The sequence below is a fragment of the Odocoileus virginianus genome, chromosome 33 (assembly GCF_023699985.2).
Source record: "Odocoileus virginianus isolate 20LAN1187 ecotype Illinois chromosome 33, Ovbor_1.2, whole genome shotgun sequence".
Lineage (NCBI taxonomy): Eukaryota > Metazoa > Chordata > Mammalia > Artiodactyla > Cervidae > Odocoileus > Odocoileus virginianus.
Genome location: NC_069706.1, coordinates 16477599 through 16497051, shown reverse-complemented (window position 1 = coordinate 16497051; position 19453 = coordinate 16477599). Strand labels below are relative to the sequence as shown.

The 19453-nt window shown below is 43.9% G+C and overlaps 1 protein-coding gene and 1 pseudogene across 2 annotated transcripts in view; one reads left to right on the top strand and one right to left on the bottom strand.

Moving 5' to 3' along the window:
* VPS35L (VPS35 endosomal protein sorting factor like) overlaps positions 1–18177 on the bottom strand; it is a 141194-nt gene extending 123017 nt beyond the window's left edge. Inside the window, exons 1-3 of one of the 2 annotated variants that reach the window (XM_070460954.1) lie at positions 18071–18177; positions 7876–7975; positions 1057–1224 (exon numbers count right to left, since the gene is read on the bottom strand). In XM_070460954.1, the coding sequence (XP_070317055.1) occupies positions 1057–1224; positions 7876–7975; positions 18071–18087 (285 nt within the window). In that variant the 5' untranslated portion in view covers positions 18088–18177. Of the gene's footprint in view, positions 1–1056; positions 1238–7875; positions 7976–18070 lie in introns of those variants that run through there. The other variant, XM_070460955.1, reaches the window with a different exon arrangement.
* On the top strand, positions 2548–3431 carry LOC110148768 (methylosome protein WDR77 pseudogene; annotated as a pseudogene).
* Positions 18178–19453: the final 1276 nt, after the last annotated feature.

Genomic DNA, 19453 nt, shown 5'->3' with positions numbered 1-19453 from the left:
CTCATAATTATCCTAGTTGGCAAGGACACAGGGGACAGGCACTCCAAAATACTGCTATGCTGATTAAAGTGTAAACTGGTAAGCCCTTTCTGGAGAACAATCTGGCAGTAGCCATCAAAATTTTACACACACATTGCCTTAACCCAGTAATGAACTCCTAACAAGTTACCCTATAGAAACCCCCCGACCCTGGGCACCAAGATCTACGTACGTTCAAGGACCAATGCACCACTGCCTGTACCACCAAACACCACATACACACAGTTCATGTGTCCATCATGGCAAATTAAAGCATGTCCTGTTCCTTACAATACAATGCAGGATTCAAAATAAGAAAGTTGTTCTATAAGTACTAATATAGAAAGTTCTCCGAGACATATGGTCAAGTTAAAAAAAAAATGTTATGTATGTTAAAAAAGAAAAAGAAAGTCAACAGATGTATGCAATGCCAGCAAAGAATGATGGTGGATCCTAAAGTCAGGCCAGGACTTGAATTCTAACTTGGATGTGACTTAACATGTTTGTTCCGCTGTGTGGTCCTCTTTATATGAGGCTTATAATATCTCTTGCACAAGGCAGCATGGGAACTAAACTTGGAATTTACTGTAAAACATCTGCCATGCTGTTAGCCAATACTGTTATTACTGTTGATGCTATTATTTACATATGAGTATGTATGTAAATGTCCAGAAATTGTTGTCATAAATATCTATGAAAATACAAACAAAGTTAAATGATACGCATTTACACTGATAATACTGCTAACCTCCAGAGTGGAGAACAGAGTGAGGATGGGTTGACTTCATTGATAATATTTGATTTTTTAAATGAAAAATTAGCAAATTACTTATGTAATTACATAAAATCCAAAGGAAAGAACATAAAAAGAGTGAAATGAAAAATTTTTAAACGCTTTAAAAAAAAAACAGCTGCAGTAGTTTCCAGGATCTACTCCGGCCTCTCAGCAGCAGTGCCATGAGACTACACTGAGCACTACTTGTTCAATGAAAACCCCCACCCCGGCACCCACAGGAGCGATCCAGCTGACAGCGTTACCATGGCAGCCGCCAGGGGTGCAGGGTCAGCAGAGGCTGCGAACATGGAGAGGGGGTCAGTCCCATCCAGGACGCTGCTCAGCGGGTCCACCACGGAGCTGGAGGATGAAGACGACGTGGAAGAAGTGCTTCCCTTCCGGCTCACTTTCTTTGTCTTTGACTCTGTGACCTGTGGGGAAAAACTGCGGAGGTAAAATGGAAGTCTCCTATGACCTCTCCCAATGAGACACTCAAATGGGTTTTCCCTTGTTTCATTATGAACTGATCATTCGTTTGTAGCAGGGACCCTTATTTTTTGTGAAAAGCTGACATGACTTAGAATCCCAGCTGTTGAGGACAAGAAGCTGAAAAGCTGGGATTAAGAAGGGAGAGACAGGGCCTCTGTGGATTAGAAGGTGATGATAGAACTGATTTTTCATGGGGCCTTCTTACTCAAAGTGTGGTTTCTGGACAAGCAGCATCCATTGCACATGGTGGCTTATAAACATGTAGACTCCCAGGCCCCACCCTAGACCCTCTGCATCAGAATTTACATTTGCACCAATGGTCCCCGTAGGGTAATGAACCAGAGTATGAGTGATCCCAGGGTCAGTGCCTCTGCATGGCCATCTCAACATCTCAAAACAGTGAGTGCCCAGCGCCTCCCTTTTAGGAGAACTGTGTATGTGCTGAAGGACATGTTTTTGCTCCACTGGCCCCCATTCCTCCCCAACTTCAGAAGACCGACCAGGATCTGAGCCAAGAAGATCCAACCAGAGTTTGTCTGCTGAAAATTGAGTCAACATTGAGAAGGGATAGTTAGGTTCCACTCCTTTTCAAAAGGAAGCTATGAAAACCCAGAACCAATCTTCAGAAAGACAGAACAGGATGCAACAGAATGAAGAAGAGAGGGTGTTGGATAAACAAGAATTTGACTGGCCTCTGTCCCTGGTTCCTGAAAAGGAGATTCCCTGTCCTTGGAGCACCATTCACTCATGAGCCTCTCGATCACAGCTGAGTGTATGCTAATAAGAAGATGCTACATGGGGGCATGAGAAAGACCAAACATGTGATTAGAGGGTCAAGACTTCCAGCCAGGTGATAAGAGCCTCACTTCAGTGGAGGTTGGGGGAAGCTGGAGATAAAGTTCCATCATGTGGCCAAGGAATCGGTCAATCATGCCTATATAAACAAAACCCCAAAAGAAAGTTTGGACACCAAACCTCAGAGGAGCTTCCCAGTCAAACAGATGATGTGCTGGGAGGTGATGCACCCTGATTCCACAGGCAGAGGCATGGAAGCTCTATGTTTGCAACCCTGCCAGACCTTGCCTTGTATTTGGATGGTCCTCATGTGCATCCTTTATAACAAAACTATAAGCATAAGTACTGCACTTTTCTCAGTTCTGTGAGGTGTTCTAGCAAATTATCAAACCTGAGGGACACGGGGCTCACAGAGCTTAATCTCCAACAGGCATCTAGTTTGAGTCTAGGCTGGAGTTGGAACTGTGGAGATGAGGAAGGAAACCTCACCCCCCAACCCCCAGACAGAGGCCGAGGAGGCTGGCCTCACTTGGGTACAGGACAGAGGTATCCTAGTGGCTTCCGATTCAGGAGCTGTTGAACTGGAGGAGCTGGATGAGAAGGAGACACTTACTGTCAGCAAGTTCTGCAAGTGTGGGCACGGTGACACTGTGTCTACAGTCAGGGTCCTGAGTTCCAGCACACAGTAGAAAAGTCCGAAGTAGAAAAGAAAACCTGCATCTAGGTTTTTAATTCATTCCAAGCTCACTCTGGGTAGGTCACCTGCGCTGCTGCCTCTGCCCACAAGGATTCTTCCAGGTGGTGAGGACAATGGAATTTTACTGCAGGACACCGCTGTCTCAAGCCAGCATCACAGAAGGACTGCAGTGCCTCCGGCTACCTTCCTACCTCGCTGGCTGGGCCTCCTCAGCAGAACGAACCTGTCTTCGGTGCGGAGAATGGGACTGTCTCCCTAGTGGACACCCAGAGTTCGAGCTGTGCCCTCAGCTAGCTGCACACTCTCAGGGTGTCCCTGGGCTGGTTCTCCCCACTCGGTTCTCCTTCCTAGCCTCTGTCAGTGAGCATCACTGACTCGCTATGGACTGAGGCCTTTCCAGAATGTTTAGAAGCCAAGTCCACAGAGACTTTGTGAGAGATGCTACTTGGGCCCCACTCAATCACAGCAGGCTGGGACCATCAGGTCATCCACCATCTCACCCCCACAGAACCTCTCCCAGAGCCTGGAGTGTTGCTGAGCAGACTGGATTTCAGGCCAAAAGCAAATCCCCCAGAAGTATCCACTCTCTTTGCCCCTGCCCTCTCAGCTGCGAGGAGCCATATACAGTATGTTTGTTTATTGGATCTGTGCAGTTAATAGGCAATGTCTCTCGGCCTGGGGGAGGCCTGATTCTGGAGTCCTGAACTCATGGAAGAAAACCTTCCTTGAACATGGATATGTATGTGTCTGAGTGTGTGTTGGATACATAATTTTTGTTGGTGGGGGGAATAAAAAATCCTTCCTGTAGGGACTTCCCTGGTGGTCCAGTGGTGAGGTCTCCATGCTTCCAATGCAGGGGGCCTGGGGTTTGATCCCTGGTCAGGGAACTAGATTCCACATGGTGCAACAAAAGATAAAAGATCCCATATGCCGAAACTAAGACCCAGTACGGCTAACTAAATAAGTAAATGAAAAAAAAAAATCTATATCCCTCAAAAGTTAACAAAAGGTTTTTATGCTTCCCATGTAGCTTTGCCTGAAGAACTGGCCACGTCTAGATGAGGAATGAGATGTGGCATCCCTGGATTCTTAGAAGCAGCTCACAGAGACAGCAGCAACTTTTTTTTTTTTTAATAGAGCCTAATTCGCCTTTATCGTGGGTAGTGCTTCTATTCACGCTGAGCTCTAGCTCGAGGAAGAGCCAGGACACTCACCACAGTTTTGCGCATCTTCTTGTTATTAAATTGAACCAGAAGTCCAGTTTCTGGCTGAATAAGAAGTCTGGCCGGGACTGATGTAATGCCCCCACCTTGCCCCCACCTCAATGGAGCTGTGCATATGCGGATGAGTATATTTCTGTCATACACGCCATAGAAGACTTTCGGGACGGACAGCTTAAAGGCATTTCAGTTAAAAGCTGACACAGACTTGCACAGGAATGGCTGCCACTGTTATCTGAAAGCAGCCTGGAGCCCGACCATTTTTGCCTCTAGGTCCCTGTCTCTGGATATGGGAAGCCCGAATGCTGTTTTGGGGGACTCTGAAGATTTTAAATATAGCATCAGAGACACAACTGGAAGTACTGGTCAGGGAAATAAAAAGCTGACTCATTTAAAAAAAGGGAGATCTCCAGAAACCACGGATTTGGAGCCAGCTGATCAGAAGTGTGAGTGGCCTAGGGACCCCCACATTTGCTGCTGGAGTCTGAAGCTAGGGCTGCTTTACTGAAGGCCCTGCCTTAAACCTGTGGGGTTTGACACTAACGGCAGGTAGTTGGGTCAAGTGCCTTCACTGGTGCATGTCTGATGTTCCTGCCTGCCTGGCATCCATTCCATCTCCCAGGCTCAACAGTCTCGATTTTCTTTGGGAATGAAAGTAGCCCTACCTGACTCTCAGCTCTTACAGGCCTGGTGGAGTGGACTCTGCTCCCGGTTCCCATGGTGGGCATAACCCAATCAGCATATTCTATACCCCAGTCACCAGGATTGATTTGGGGAAGGACATGTAACCGAACTGAGCACATGGAAACTGCAAAGAAGAGACTCTCCATGCTGCTGGGTTTGAGTTCCTGAGATTGGAACCTACTCACTGGTGGGTCAGCTGCAGCCACATAAGCCCACAGGGATTTGAGGGGCCCTGTGAGGTTGAAGCTCAGTCTTATGATCGCCTGCTTTACAGAATCACCTCTATGTTTTCAGGTTCTCTGTCATTCAGAAACATCACGTCTTCAGTATCCACTGGCATCTGTCAACTTCATCCCACCCAAGATGACAACCACACGGCATCCATTACTTGCTAATAAAAAAAGTGCTAACCCAAGAGGGACCATCTATATCTCTTGCCTGCTTTTTGTTTCATTTTTAAAATAAATTCACAGATAGACTAAGATGCTATTTAGGACAGCACCCCATATTAGTAATTAGTGCTTGTGCTAAGTCACTTCAGTCATGTCCCACTCTTTGTGACCCTATGGACGGTAGCCTGCCAGGGGATTCTACAGGCAAGAATACTGAAGTGGGTTGCCATGCCCTCTTCCAGGGATCTCACGATCCAGGGTTTGACCCACACCTCTAACGTCTCCAGTACTGGCAGGCAGGTTCTTTACCACTAGTGTCACCTGGGAAGTCTTTATATAATGAATTAATTCATCAAGTATTACACCAACCTTAAATGCCAAGTACTGCACTGAAGGGCTGAAACTCAGTACTGTACAATCCCTTAAAAATTTAAAATTTTTCACCTTTGAGGCTTGGCTACCATAAATCAAATGTTCTTTCTCTTCATGTTCATGCTTTAATGAAACCACCTCATTTTCTCAAACACCTAATTACCGTGTAGTCTTCAGATCCTGAAGCTCCCCATTTTTGTTCCCCATTTTTCCCCATTTTGACTTATGTTTCTGCTTTCTTTTATTTTTCCACTTTCATGCAAAAATCTTTGAAGCTCATGCCATTCTCCTACATTGTTCTCCATCATTTTTATGCAGCAGTTATCAATTTATTGTGCATCAGTTCCAAATCCACCCTTTGCTATACATTGTGATACTAGAACACAGCTAGCACAATGTTAGATTTTGAGAATAGAGGGCACTCAAAGGCAACAGCAGCAGGAAGATATTCTCATCAGGGTTCCAATCCTCCATTTTAAAATTCAGTATAGAAGCCCAGTGGTCCTCAAAGACCAGTTTCAGCTGTACCCTCAGGCCATGCTCTTCCCATCTGACAGCTCTATCAAGGCTCTTTGCCATAGGCAACCTGTGTGTTCCTGTGACAGCCATACCCTCTTCAACAACGCTGAATTTCAGCCTGGGGGTGGGGGAGAGGCTCTATCGTAAGTCCTCAAAGTTCCTTCACTAACCTCTCTTCCTCAACCTGGAGCTGATGTCTGCATCTTTGTACCTGGTACTTTTGGACCTCTCAGAGCAAGGTTGGCACTGTTATAAGGCCCAACAGCAAATATTTTAGGCTTTGTGGGCCAAACAGTCTGTCCCAATTCAACTCTGCATAAAATAGACATAGAGAATATATAAACGAATGAGTATGGCTATGTTCCAATAAAACTTTATTTACAAAACTGGGCTACTGGCCATAATAATGCCAACTCCTGCTTTAGCCCTGTTTCATCCTTTATAGTAATTAACTATCTTTTACTAATTAACAATTCTTTAAATTTCCCTGTTCAAAAATCTTCTATAGTTTCTGTTGCCTGACTTGGTCCCTGACTGACTGATCTGCCTTGCCACTGACATGTGGTTATTTCCTCTACTACCTGCCTTATTTTTGCTCTGGACATTTATCTAACTTTCCACGCTATATCCTACTCTTTGCTACTCTTTGCAAAAAGAAGCCTCAGTTAAATGTCCATATGACAAATTCACAACATTTTCAATCCCAAAACTGTACCCTATCAGAATCTTAACAACAATATAATATTCTTATCACAATCTCCTTTGCTTCCAGCCCTCACACTCTCACTCTGACCAAATCTGTTCTCTGAGCTCAGACTTCTCTGCTTCTTCCACCAGGCAGCTAGTGCATCTAAGAATATCTCACAGCCATAAAGATCCAATGGTCTCCAATTTCAGCAGGCATCTGTACGCCATTTAACATTCCTTTTACAAGCCCTTGGTCTGCTCTCTTTCCCATTTCCCTTAGAATATGAAGCCTAACCATATTTCTTGCATCAAAAACCCCTACTGCCACCCTTGGTTCATTTAGTGAAATAAATTAACAACTTATCCCTCAAAGACTAAGACCAGAAAGAATCAAAACTTTTACAACTTTCTGACCTCTCCCATAAGCCTGCCTGAGAGAATTTAAGACATACATCCACACAAAAACTTATACATGAATGTTTATAGCAGCATTATTCATAATAGTCAAAAACCATAGATAGGAACTTCCCTGGCAGGAGAGTGGATAAGAATCCGCCTGCCAATGCAGGGGACGTGGGTTCAATCCCTGGTCCGGGAAGACTCCACATGCTGCGGGGCACCAAAGCCTGTGGACCAAAACTACTAAGCCGTGTGCTGTGAAGCCGACATGCTGTAACTACTGAAGCCTGTGCACGCAGAGCCTGGGCCCCAAAGAAGAGAAAGCACTGCAATAAGAAGCCCATGCACCAAAGCTAGAGAGTAGCCCCCACTCACCACAACTAGAGAAAGCCGGCACAAAGCAACAAAGACTCAGTGCAACCAAAATTAAATAAATAAACCTTTTTTTTAAAAGCAAAAACTACAAATAGTCAAAAACATCAGTTACTGGGTGACTGGATAAACAAAATATGATATAGCCATACAATGGAGATAATAGTAATTAGAGTGACCTCAATACTTCCAATAGGCAAATTAAGAAGTATTTTTCTTTACACCTACAAATCAGGAACAGAGGCATCCCACACTCATGACCACCTCACTAATATGACAAAGGGAATCAAAATGATGGTGGGTGAAGCCAACATCACAAAAAATGGGGCAGAGAACAAACCGGTTGATTTAAAAATCCAAAATCAGCTACTGCTGACAAAATGAGAAAGACCCAGGAACACTGTCTATAATTTTATGGAACAGGAATGTCATAGGGGGACCCTTGTCAAAACTTACAGTTATTGGTTTCAGTGGGTGATAGTCCCCAAACTCCAGCGGTACAGCCTCCAATCGGCATGACGCAAACTCAGCCTTGTAGTTCCTATTCCTGGAATGCCTGGTAAACAGCAAAACCCAGAAACCAATTAGTTGGAGATGCATACACATTAAAAACTTTTTGCTACAAAAAAAAAAATTGCTTTTGATGAGACAGTTGACAGTGGAACAGTATTTCTACCAAGACCAGTAAGTAATAGTAATTTTATTTTTTAACTTTTTAAAGGTTTGAAGGTATAAAGAGCTGCCAAGGGAAACAAAACCTGTAAGGCCAGACACTAGAACAAAGGGAAGCTCACTGAGGTGAAGCCCACTTCTTGCTGGCTATCTCTGGCTGGGCACTGCTGATTCTTGACATGGGACAAGAGGCTGAAGCCAGGCAGAGGATGGCTGCTACGAGGCAGAGCAGCCAAAGGAGCTTTAAGGAAAACTCACAAGGCTGGAGAGAGAAACTAGGGTTCAGGGCTAGGGAGACAGCCAGGGCTTGATGGAAGGGCTTCAGAAGAAAAGGAAATGCTGAGAAGTGAGAGATTTGGTCCTGGTTTCCCTTCAAAGCAGTCACCAATTAGCCTGTATAGAGCAAGAGGAAGAAGCCAAACAGATGAAGAGCAGACAGTTTCATCAGTCTTGTGGAGAACTAACAAGTGAAGGGATTAGTGAAAAGAAAACTAAAGGGTGAGAGATTATTCACATTGAGGCGTGGAAAGGAGAAAACATGAAAAGCACATAACAGTGGAAAAGACAAAAAGGACATGAAGAAATGCCTAACACACATATCTGAATCTTGAAGAAGAGAGAAAGAACAGGCAGAAGCAGTATTGAAGAGACAATAGCTAAAAAATTTTCCAAACTAAAGAAAGACATCAATTCTCAGATCCAAGAAACACTTGCGCCCCAAGCAAGACGAGTATAAAAACAAAGTAAAAAACAACCATACTTTGGGCCTTCATAGCAAAATGGCTAAAAACGAAAATGAGAATTTCTTAAAAGAAATAAAGATACGTTATTGCCAAAGGACAACACTAAGATTATTATCTCTGCAAAAAATGAGATCCAGAAGACAAAGGAATACTGGAGTATTAGAGGACTGAAAGAAAATAATTGCTAACCAAGAATTTTAGACCTAGTTAAACTATCCTGCAAAAACTAGAGCAAAACAAAGAAGTTTCCAGTCAAAGAAAAGGGAGAACAGCAGCAGTAGCAGAACCACACGTTAAACTCTTTTAAATGCTGAAAGTAGAAGGAAAATGATCCCAGCTGAAAGCAAAAAATATGCATGCATATATGTATTTCAGTTCAGTTCAGTCACTGAGTCATGTCCGACTCTTTGCCACCCTATGGACTGCATCCATATGTGACTACTGGAAAAACCACAGCTTTGACTAGACAGACCTTTGTTGGCAAAGTAATGTCTCCGCTTTTTAATATACTGTCTAGGTTGGCCATAGCTTTTCTTCCAAGGAGTGCGCATCTTTTAATTTCATAGCTGCAATCACCATCTGCAGTGATTTTGCAGCCCTAGAAAATAAAGTCTGTCACTTTTTCCATTGATTCCTCATTTATTTGCCATGAAGTGATGGGACCAGATGCCATTATCTTAGTTTACTGAATGTTGAGTTTAAGCCAGCTTTTTCTCTCTCCTCTTTCACCTTCAAGAAGCTCTTTAGTTTCTCTTCGCTTTCTGCCATAAGGGTGGTGTTATCCGCATATCTGATATACAATGCATATGTGTTTACATATCTCTCTCTATATAATGTTTCAGTCCTGAATATTCATTGGAAGGACTGATGCTGAAGCTGAAACTCCAATACTTTGGCCACCTGATGCAAAAAACCAACTCACTGGAAAAGACCCTGATGCTGGGAAAGATTGAAGGCAGGAGGAGAAGGGGACAACAGAGGACAAGATGGTTGGATGGCATCACTGACTTGATGGACATGAGTTTAAGCAAGCTCCGGGAGATGGTGAAGGACAGGGAGGCCTGGCGTGCTGCAGTCCATGGGGTCGCAAAGAGTTGGACACAACTGAGCAACTGAACAACAACAATGCATATATGCAATATGTACACTAAAGAGCACAAAAGACAAAGGTGTAGGTCAAACTAAATCAACTACAAAAAATAACTTCTTATGGTGTTTAAAATATAGATAGAGTAAGAGTGCATGACAACTAGAACATAAAAGGCAGGGGAAAGTGAAAGTGAAGTTGCTCAGTCGTGTCTGACTCTTTGCGACCCCATGGACTGTAGCCTACCAGGCTCCTCAGTCCATGGAATTTTCCAGGCAAGAGTACTGGAGTGGGTTGCCATTGCCTTCTCCAGGGGATCTTCCCGACCCAGGGATCGAACCCAGGTCTCCCGCATTGTAGGCAGATGCTTTACCATCTGAGCCGGCAGGGAAGTCCAAAAGGCAGGGGAGGTACTACTTAAAAACTCAAAATTCCCACAGCACAGGAAGCTGGCCCCTTTGTTGCCTTGGCTCCAAACGCCTTGAATTCATCCCCCCCCACACCCACCCCCATTCACAGCTTCTTAACTTTATTAATATTTGTATGAACCCCAAATCTAGTCAGCACTTAATTGGCTTTACTCAGCCCCATCAACCCAGAAATCTAACACAGTACCAAAGAACTGAAATCCCATGTAATTTCACTTCTATCCCTTTCCAAATAAATTTCACTTTGGGTGTAGGAAAGGAGAAAAACTAGTGAACAATATGGACCAGCCTCTGCTTGTTTTTGTTTTTAAATGAAAACTCCTACTACAATATACTGCCTAGTTCCTTTGGGTCACATTTAGTAAATATATACTGCCTTCATCTTCCAGAAATATTGCAGCTGAATTCACGGCTGAAATATTCTTCCAAGCTCCTTTTAATATGTCACCAACCAACTCTTGATTAATAAAACAAAACCCTGAAGAATAAATTGGAAGACTAGTCATCAACAGCCCTAATGGAGTTTTAAAAATCAAATTATACTTTTCCTCCTTTCAGATCACTCTTAACTTTATCAATAGAATTCTGAAAAGCTAATTGAATGATTAGAAGTATAATCTGACCCGAAATTTAACTGCAAATGTGCTTTTCACCTCTATAATAATTATTAGCAAATCAACAGCTACAGAATGCATAAAGCACAAAGTCAAAACAATAAGATGATTTGACATGCAACCAAATATCTGTTCTCATTTATTACGTGCTTATTATTGTTGGGGTCCACAGTAGGCCACCCCAAAATATGGCATATTGATTATTTTGATTTAAAGTTACTTAAGGAAAAGCTGATGTAAAAAGGGACACTTTGACCCTCCTCTCTGTCTTCCTGAAAGCAGGAAATAAGTCTCCCATATGAGAAGTGTTCTCCCTGAATCTGAAGGTACAAGGACACCCTTGTCACCAGAGACAGGGAATTCAGGGACAAGAAGTGTATAAAAACGAACCACATTATGTCTTTACTACCACAAGTCTGCTGTTTAGATTCTTCACTAATTAAGCACCCAAAGCCTAACTTGGAAATACTAGAGAACTAATCTTTCTTCCTTCCTAACTAGGAAAGACTAGAGATCTCTTCAAGAAAATTAGAGATACCAAGGGAATATTTTATGCAAAGATGAGCACAATAAAGAATAGAAATGGTGTGGCCCTAACAGAAGCAGAAGATATTGAGAAATGGTGGCAAGAATACACAGAACTAGACAAAAAAGTTCTTCATGATCCAGATAACCACAATGGTGTGATCACTCACCCAGAGCCAGACATCCTGGAATGAAAAGTCAAGTGGGCCTTAGGAAGCATCACTACAAACAAAGCTAGTGGAGGTGACAGAATTCCAGTTGAGCTATTTCAAATCCTAAAAAATGATGCTGTGAAAGTGCTGCACTCAATATGTCAGCAAATTTGGAAAACTCAGCAGTGGCCACAGGACTGGAAAAGGTTAGTTTTCATTCTAATCCCAAAGAAAGGCAATGCCAAAGAGTGCTCTAACTACCACACAACTGTACTCATCTCGCATGCTAGCAAAGTAATGCTCAAAATTCTCCAAGCCAGGCTTCAACAGTGCATGAACCATGAACTTCCAATGTTCAAGCTAGATTTAGAAAAGGCAGAGGAACCAGAGATCAAATTGCCAACATCCACTGGATCATTGAAAAAGCAAGAGAGTTCCAGAAAAACATCTACTTCTGCTTTACTGAGTATGCCAAAGCCTTTGTGTGGATCACAACAAACTATGGAAAATTCTGAAAGAGATGGGAATACCAGACCACCTTACCTGTCTCCTGAGAAATCTGTATTCGGTCAAGAAGCAACAGTTAGAACTAGACATGGAACAGACTGGTTCCAAATTGGGAAAGGAGTACGTCAAGGCTGTATACTGTCACCCTACTTAGTCAACTTCTATGCAGTGTACATCATGTGAAATGCTGGACTGGATGAAGTACAAGCTGGAATCAAGACTGCCAGGAGAAATATCAATAACCTCAGATGCGCAGATGACATCATCCTTCTGGCAGAGAGTGAAGAACTAAAGAGTCTCTAGATGAAAGTGAAAGAGGAGAGTGAAAAGTTGGCTTAAAACTCAACATTCAATAAACTAAGATTGTGACATCTGGTCCCATCACTTCATGGCATAGATGGGGAAACAACAAAAACAGTGAGAGACTTTATTTTCTTGGGCTCCAAAATCACTGCAGATGGTGACTGCAGCCATGAAATTAAAACATGCTTGCTCCTTGGAAGAAAAGCTGTGATCAACCTAGACAGCATATTAAAAAGCAGAGACATTACTTTGCCAAGGAAGGTCCATCTAGTCAAGGCTATGGTTTTTCCAGTAGTCATGTATGGAAATAATAGTTGGACTATAAAGAAAGCTGAGTGCTGAAGAATTGATGCTTTTGAACTGTGGTGTTGGAGAAGATCCTTGACAGTCTCTTGGAATGCAAGCAGATCCAACCAGTCAATCCTTAAGGAAATCAGTACTGAATAGTCATTGGAAGGACTGATGCTGAAGCTTAAAGTCCAATACTCTGGCCACCTGATAAGAAGAACCAACTCATTGGAAAAGACCCTGATGCTGGTAGACTGAAGGCAGGAAAGAAGGGGATGACAGAGGATGAGATGGTTGGATGGCATCACCGACGCAATGGAAATGAGTTTAAATAGGCTCCAGGAGTTGGACAGGGATGCCTAGCATGCTGCAGTCCATGAGGTCACAAAAAGTCTGACAAGACTGAGTGAACTGAACTGAACTGAACTAACTGAAAGCCTAACTTTTTTTGTTCTGTCAATTCCTAACAAGTTTATAGTTCCTTTGTCTAAAAATGTATGAGAGCTGCCTACTGTGACCACTTCTTAGGTCTCATTTCTATGAGACCTCTAAGACACATAAATTAAAACTTGTTTCTTTTCTCCCATTGATTTATCAGTTTATTTTATTTGTCAGTTTTATTAGTCCAGCCACAAGAAATCAAGAGTGGGGGCAGAGGGGAATTTCCCCTCCCTGACACTATACATCAGGATGCAAGTCAAGGCCTTTACCCTCTATTACCACATTTAATACTTTGACCACCTGATGCGAAGAGCTGACTCACTTGAGAAGACCCTGATGCTGGGAAAGATATGAGGGCAGGAGGAGAAGGGGACGAGAGAGGATAAGATGGTTGGACAGCATCACCGACTCAACGGACATGGGTCTCAGTAAACTCCAGGAGTTGGTGATGAAGAAGGAGGCCTAGCGTGCTGCGGTTCATGGGGTCGCAAAGAGTCGGACACAACTGAGTGACTGAACTGAACTGAACCACATTTAATCAACCTTATGAGGTAAGCACTAGGATTATGCCCATTTCTCAGATGGAGAAGCAGACGCTGTTGGTTAACATGAGACAGGTGAACATGTGACAAAGACAGATGCATATTGAGGCAGCCTGCCTCTAGGATTCAGCAGTTCTATAGATCATCCACAGGTCATCTTGAGAATTTGAAAAAGCAATTGTCATTTTAAGGAGTGAGATTTGAAATTATTTTTTTTTAAAGTTTGAGGGAAGGATTCTTTCGGGAAAAAATACTGCTTCTGATAAAAACAAAACCTTTAAAAAAAAAAGTAAAAGAAACATTTACCCTTCCTGAAAGTCCATGTCAAGTTGCTATTTTGATTTTTCAATCACATTTTCTATTACTTCCATTATTTCCTCAACTCTGCTCTCAGTTCCTTGTATGTGTGTGCGTGCGCGCACGCATGCATGTGCACTTAGTCGTGTGTGACTCTTTGTTGCCACATGGACTGCAGCCCATCAGGCGCCTCTGTTCACGGAATTTTCCAGGCAAGAACACTGGAGTGGGTTGCCATTTCCTATGAAAGCATTTTCTTCAAAACCTGGGCCTTTGATAAGGCTAACAGTGACCTCTAGTGGGCATTTTCTCAAAAAGTCTTACTTTTCTTCTTCCTGTGAATGCACCTGATAAACTGGTAAAAATCCCCCCAAATCCCAGCTCCTAGCAATGCAAAAGGTTGGTCAGGTTCCTTCGTAGCTGCCACAGAAAAAAGGCCAACATTATACCTCCACTCTGAACTTAGTCTGACCTCTGGCTGCTCCAAGTATGGCCCACAGATCATCAGCACGGGCTTCACTGGGAAGTGTTGAAATATCCCGGCTTAGAGAATAAGGGTCTGTATTTCACCAAAATTCCCAAGTGATTGAAATGCACATTAAAGGCTAACACTGCCCTAATTTTAAATTATTTACAATGAATAACACGAATGCATATAAATCCTATTACCAGTTACTAAATGAATCTCCTTATATTGGAAATAGTAAAATCCACTAACTCCTTTTTTTAAAATAATTGAATTATTTATTTTTGGCTGTGCTGGGTCTTCACTGCTGCTTGGGCTTTTCTCGAGCTGCAGCAAGCGGGGGCTACGCTCTAGTTTGGCTGCTCAGGCTTCTCAATGTGGTGGCTTCTCTGGTCGCAGGCGTGGGGAGTTGAAGCTCCGGGGCTCTAGAGCACAGGCTCAATAGCTGTGGCTCACAGGCTTAGTTGCTCCAAGCTATGCGGGATCTTCCTGGATCAGGGATTGAACTCATGCCTTCTGCACTGGCAGGTGGATTCTTCAACACTGAGAGACCACGGAAGCTCCAACCAACTGCTTTTTAATTCTCCAGTGATTTTTTAATTGCTAACGACATAATCTGGCCACACAGCTTTTTCTCCCCCAATCACAATGTACTCCCTTCCCTAATAGTCTTAAAATGATATAGAAATTCTGACTCCAAGGAACTGTTATTTTTAACAGCGCTATGACCATGGGATTGAACAGGAAATGCCATCCACAGTGCACTGGACATCTCACAAGTGAAGTCAGTGATAACAAAAAGTGTGGGTGAAAAGAGGTATTCTGGGGAGACCCAAGACAACACCAGCAGGACTCAGGAGCCGTGCAATCTAAGAACCTCAGCCCACGACCTAGGCTGAAGACCAGCTGATGATTAATGAGTAAGATCACAGGATGGATAAACATACCACATGACGCAGCAATCCCACTACTGGGCATACACCCAGAGAAAACCAAAACTGAGAAAGACACACGCACCCCAGTGTTCAGTGCAGCACTATTTACAGTAGCTGGGGCATGGGAGCAACACAGATGTCCACTGGCAAATGAATGGAAAAGGAAGTTGTGGTACATATACACAACAGAATAATACTCGGGTATAAAAAGGAATGTATTTGAGTCAGTTCTAATGAAGTGGATGAACCTAGAGCCTATTATACAGAGTGAAGTAAGTCAGAAAGAGAAAGACAAACATCATATATTAACACATATATATGGAGTCTAGGAAGATGGTACCAATGGTCCTATCTTCAGGGCAGCAAAGGAGACATGGATGTAAAGAACAGACTTTTGGACTCAGTGGGAAAAGGAGAGCGTGGGATGATTTGAGAGAATTGCACTGAAATATAAATATTATTAGCATATGTATTTATGTAAAATAGACAGCCAGGGGGAGCTTGATGTATGACGCAGGGCACCCAGAGTCAGTGCTCTGTGACAGCCTGAAGGGATGGGTGGGGAGGGGGGTGGAAGCCGGGTTCAGGAGGGAGGGGACACGTGTATGCTGATGTCCGATTCATGTAGGTGTATGAAAAAAACGATCACAATATTGTAAAGTAATTACCCTCCAATTAAAATTTTTTTAAAAATCACAGGCTTGAGCTCCAAACCTCAGTGTTCCTTGCAGGCTGTAAAACTAAGTGAACTGCTTCATCTTTCTGTCTCCATTTTTTCATCTGAAAAATGGGATTTTTAGGAGATAAGATGTTGCACGCCAGGGGAGCCTGGCATGCTGCAGTCCATGGGGTCACCGCTCGGAGCACAGCATCCAGCACAAAATAAAAGCTCAATAAATATCTCAGTTAAAGTCACAAACACTTTTCTCCTCTGAGGGCCTCCTTAGTTTCCTCATTCATTCCATAATATTATTCAACACCTACTATCTGCCAAGCTCCATGCCAAGCACTGGAAATACAATGATGGTTAAAATTCAGTCCCTTTAACGTGAAGAGCATCAAGTCTCAAGAGCAAACTGAAAGATGAACACGTGCTACCACAGACAGAAATGTTTAGAGGACAGTCAGAGTAGGAACTGTGGAAACCCTTGATGCTAAAAGCCTTATGGCTCCTCTCTCTGTAAAGTAAAATATATATATTGTCATTGTTTAGTCACTAAGTCTAAACAACTCTTTGCATCCCTCTGTCCATGGAATTTCCCAGGCAAGAATACTGGAATGGGTTGCTATTTCCCTCTCCAAGGGATCTTCGTGATCCAGGGATCAAACCCTAGGCTCTTGCATTGGCAGGTGGATGCTTTGACCACTCTGAGCCACCTGGAAAGCCGCAAAGTAAAATATACCAAAGGTTAAAATGCTCTGAAATTAAACAGCATCTTCCTGGATCTTCTAATTACAAAATTCCAGCTAAGTTCACTGAAGCCATATTTTTTGGCATTTAAGTCTTAGTAATTCCCTAAAAAGACTTTTTCATGACTAGATCAAAGAAAACTCAGGGCAGGACATATAAGAACTCACTGTCATCTAATCCTAATTTAGTGTACAGAGGCTTTGAAGGAAGACTTTAAAGAGTTAGCCAGCTGAAGGAAATACAAACCAGAAGCATGTATCTGATTATGTCTAAGGTCCAGGGCTGTGTATTTTTTCATTTGTTCGCTTACTCGCTCATTTAACGTAAACCACGTCACATCACTTGCACAGAAAGATTAGAAAGTAATTTCCCTTTCCGAGATGTAGAGGAAAGCTCACATGTCCATATGATTCCACTACTATCACAACTTGCTCCGGTTCTTCACAAAACCGTCCTGGGAAATCCCATGGACAGAGGGACGCAAAGAGTTGTAGATTTAGTGACAAAACAACAACAATATATATATATTTTACTTTACAGAGACAGAAGCCATAAGGCTTCAGCTGTTGCTGAAGCGCCAATCTCTCGTAACTACTCCAGCAGGAGGGACCCTACACACTCATGAGGCTCGGCACACACCCACAGCTCCTTCTCCATGAACTCCTAATTCATCCTCCAAAACTCAATTTAAGACTTCCTCTGGTGTGCCTCATCCCAAAGCCTTCTTTGGTCATTCCTCTATTCTGCGTATCTGCTCCACTAAACAGCAGCTCCTCGGATCCAAGGAGTATGTCTAAGGGTTGGGTATCCTCCAGTTCCGCACAGAGTAGGATGAATGGCAAGTCTCCTCCACAAGAAGCCAGTCATTAAGAACACAGCCAGTTATCCAGACCAGAGATGAGTCCACCATTCTCTGCATCCGCGCCCCCGGAACCCGCGCCAAGTTCTGGGAAAGCGGAAGCCAGGGAACTTGAGTTTGTTTTGGAGAAAACGAATGGAGAAAGGAGCGTGGAAGGCGCGGGGAGGGCGATAGGAGGAGAGGACCAAGATCCCACCGGTCCGGCATCAGGAATGTCCTCTGAATCCGGGTAGTGGCTCCACCCGGAGACTGGGTGGGAGACTTCAACCCCAACGGAGAACAGTTATACACACCCTCGCAGAGATACACCCCCAGAAACAGAGTCCCAAAGAGAACCAAGGCCACCACCTCCCTAAAGCCCACTCGCCGCTTCTTCCTTACCAGGGAAAGGCGGCCATCTTCCCAGTCACATGACCGCTGGGTCTGGGACCGCCCTCCCAACTCACCCTCTCAGGCCCCGCCCCGCCCGGCCGCCATGTTTGCGAGGGGCGGGCTCACTCCGGCCGCGTCGGGGCCGCAGTGGTTGTCAGGAGCGCCGAAGGCGGCAGCCGCGGTAGCGCTGACGTCAGTGGGGATTTTTGTAGCAGGTGAAACGTCTGGTCCGCAGCACCCTCTGGAGGCGGTGCAAGAATCCAGACGCCTACTGAGGGAAAGGGACGACAGAGATGGTTGGATGGCATCAGGGAGTCAATGGACAGGAGTTTGAGCAGACTCTGGGAGATGGTGGAGGACAGGGGAGCCTGGCGTGCTGCAGTCCATGGGGTCGCCGAGAGTGAGGCACGACTGAGCGACTGACCAACAACTGAGGGAAGATGCTAACCCAGCAGAGGGTGGGAAGAAGGTGCCCCTAGGCTTGCTTTCGAGGCTAATTCTGTTTGGCTGGCTAAGCCACGCCCCCTCTGCCAGTCAACCACGCCCCCTCGGTGCACCGAAAAAGTGAGGCACTTCCGATATTCTGCTCCCAAGAATAATACCGTGCGTCTCTAAGGGCTGCCCTAGATCCAAATGGACAGCTCTCGACTGGAACTAAACTGGAAAAATGGGGGTTAGCATTTCACCCCACTTAGCAGAGCCGTACGTTTCTATGAAGGTGGTTGTTCGTTTTCACTAGACCTTCGTGTGCTCTGGTGTCTTCTCTGATTTAAAAAAGAAAAAAAGAATTCAGAGTATTTTAACAAATGCTTACCATTGCAGCTTACCTTGTGTCTCAGATGATAACAAATCCGTCTGCGATGCAGGAGACCTGGGTTCGATCCCTGGGCTGGGGAGATCCCCTGGAGAAGGGAAAGGCTACCCACTCCAGTATTCTGGCCTGGAGAATTCCATGGACTGTATAGTCCATGGGCTCGCAAATAGTCGGACAAGGCTAAGCGACTTTCACTTTCACACCATTGTAAGTAAACATGTGTCATGCTGAGGAGTTTGCATTCAATTTTCATTTATTTCTGGCTAAACCTCTGAAATAAACACCATTATAACCTGGTCCCATTACTTCATGGCAAATAGATGGGGAAACAATGGAAACAGTGAGACTTTATTTTCTTGGGCTCCAAAATCACTGCAGATAGTGACTGCAGCCATGAAATTAAGACACTCCGAAAAAAAGCTATGACAATCCTAGACAGCATATCACAGAGACATTACTTTGCCAGCAAATGTCCATATAGGCAAAGCTATGGTTTTTTAAGTGGTCATGTATGGATGTGAGAGTTGGACCATAAAGCTGAGTGCCGAAGAATTGATGCTTTTGAACTGCAGTGTTAG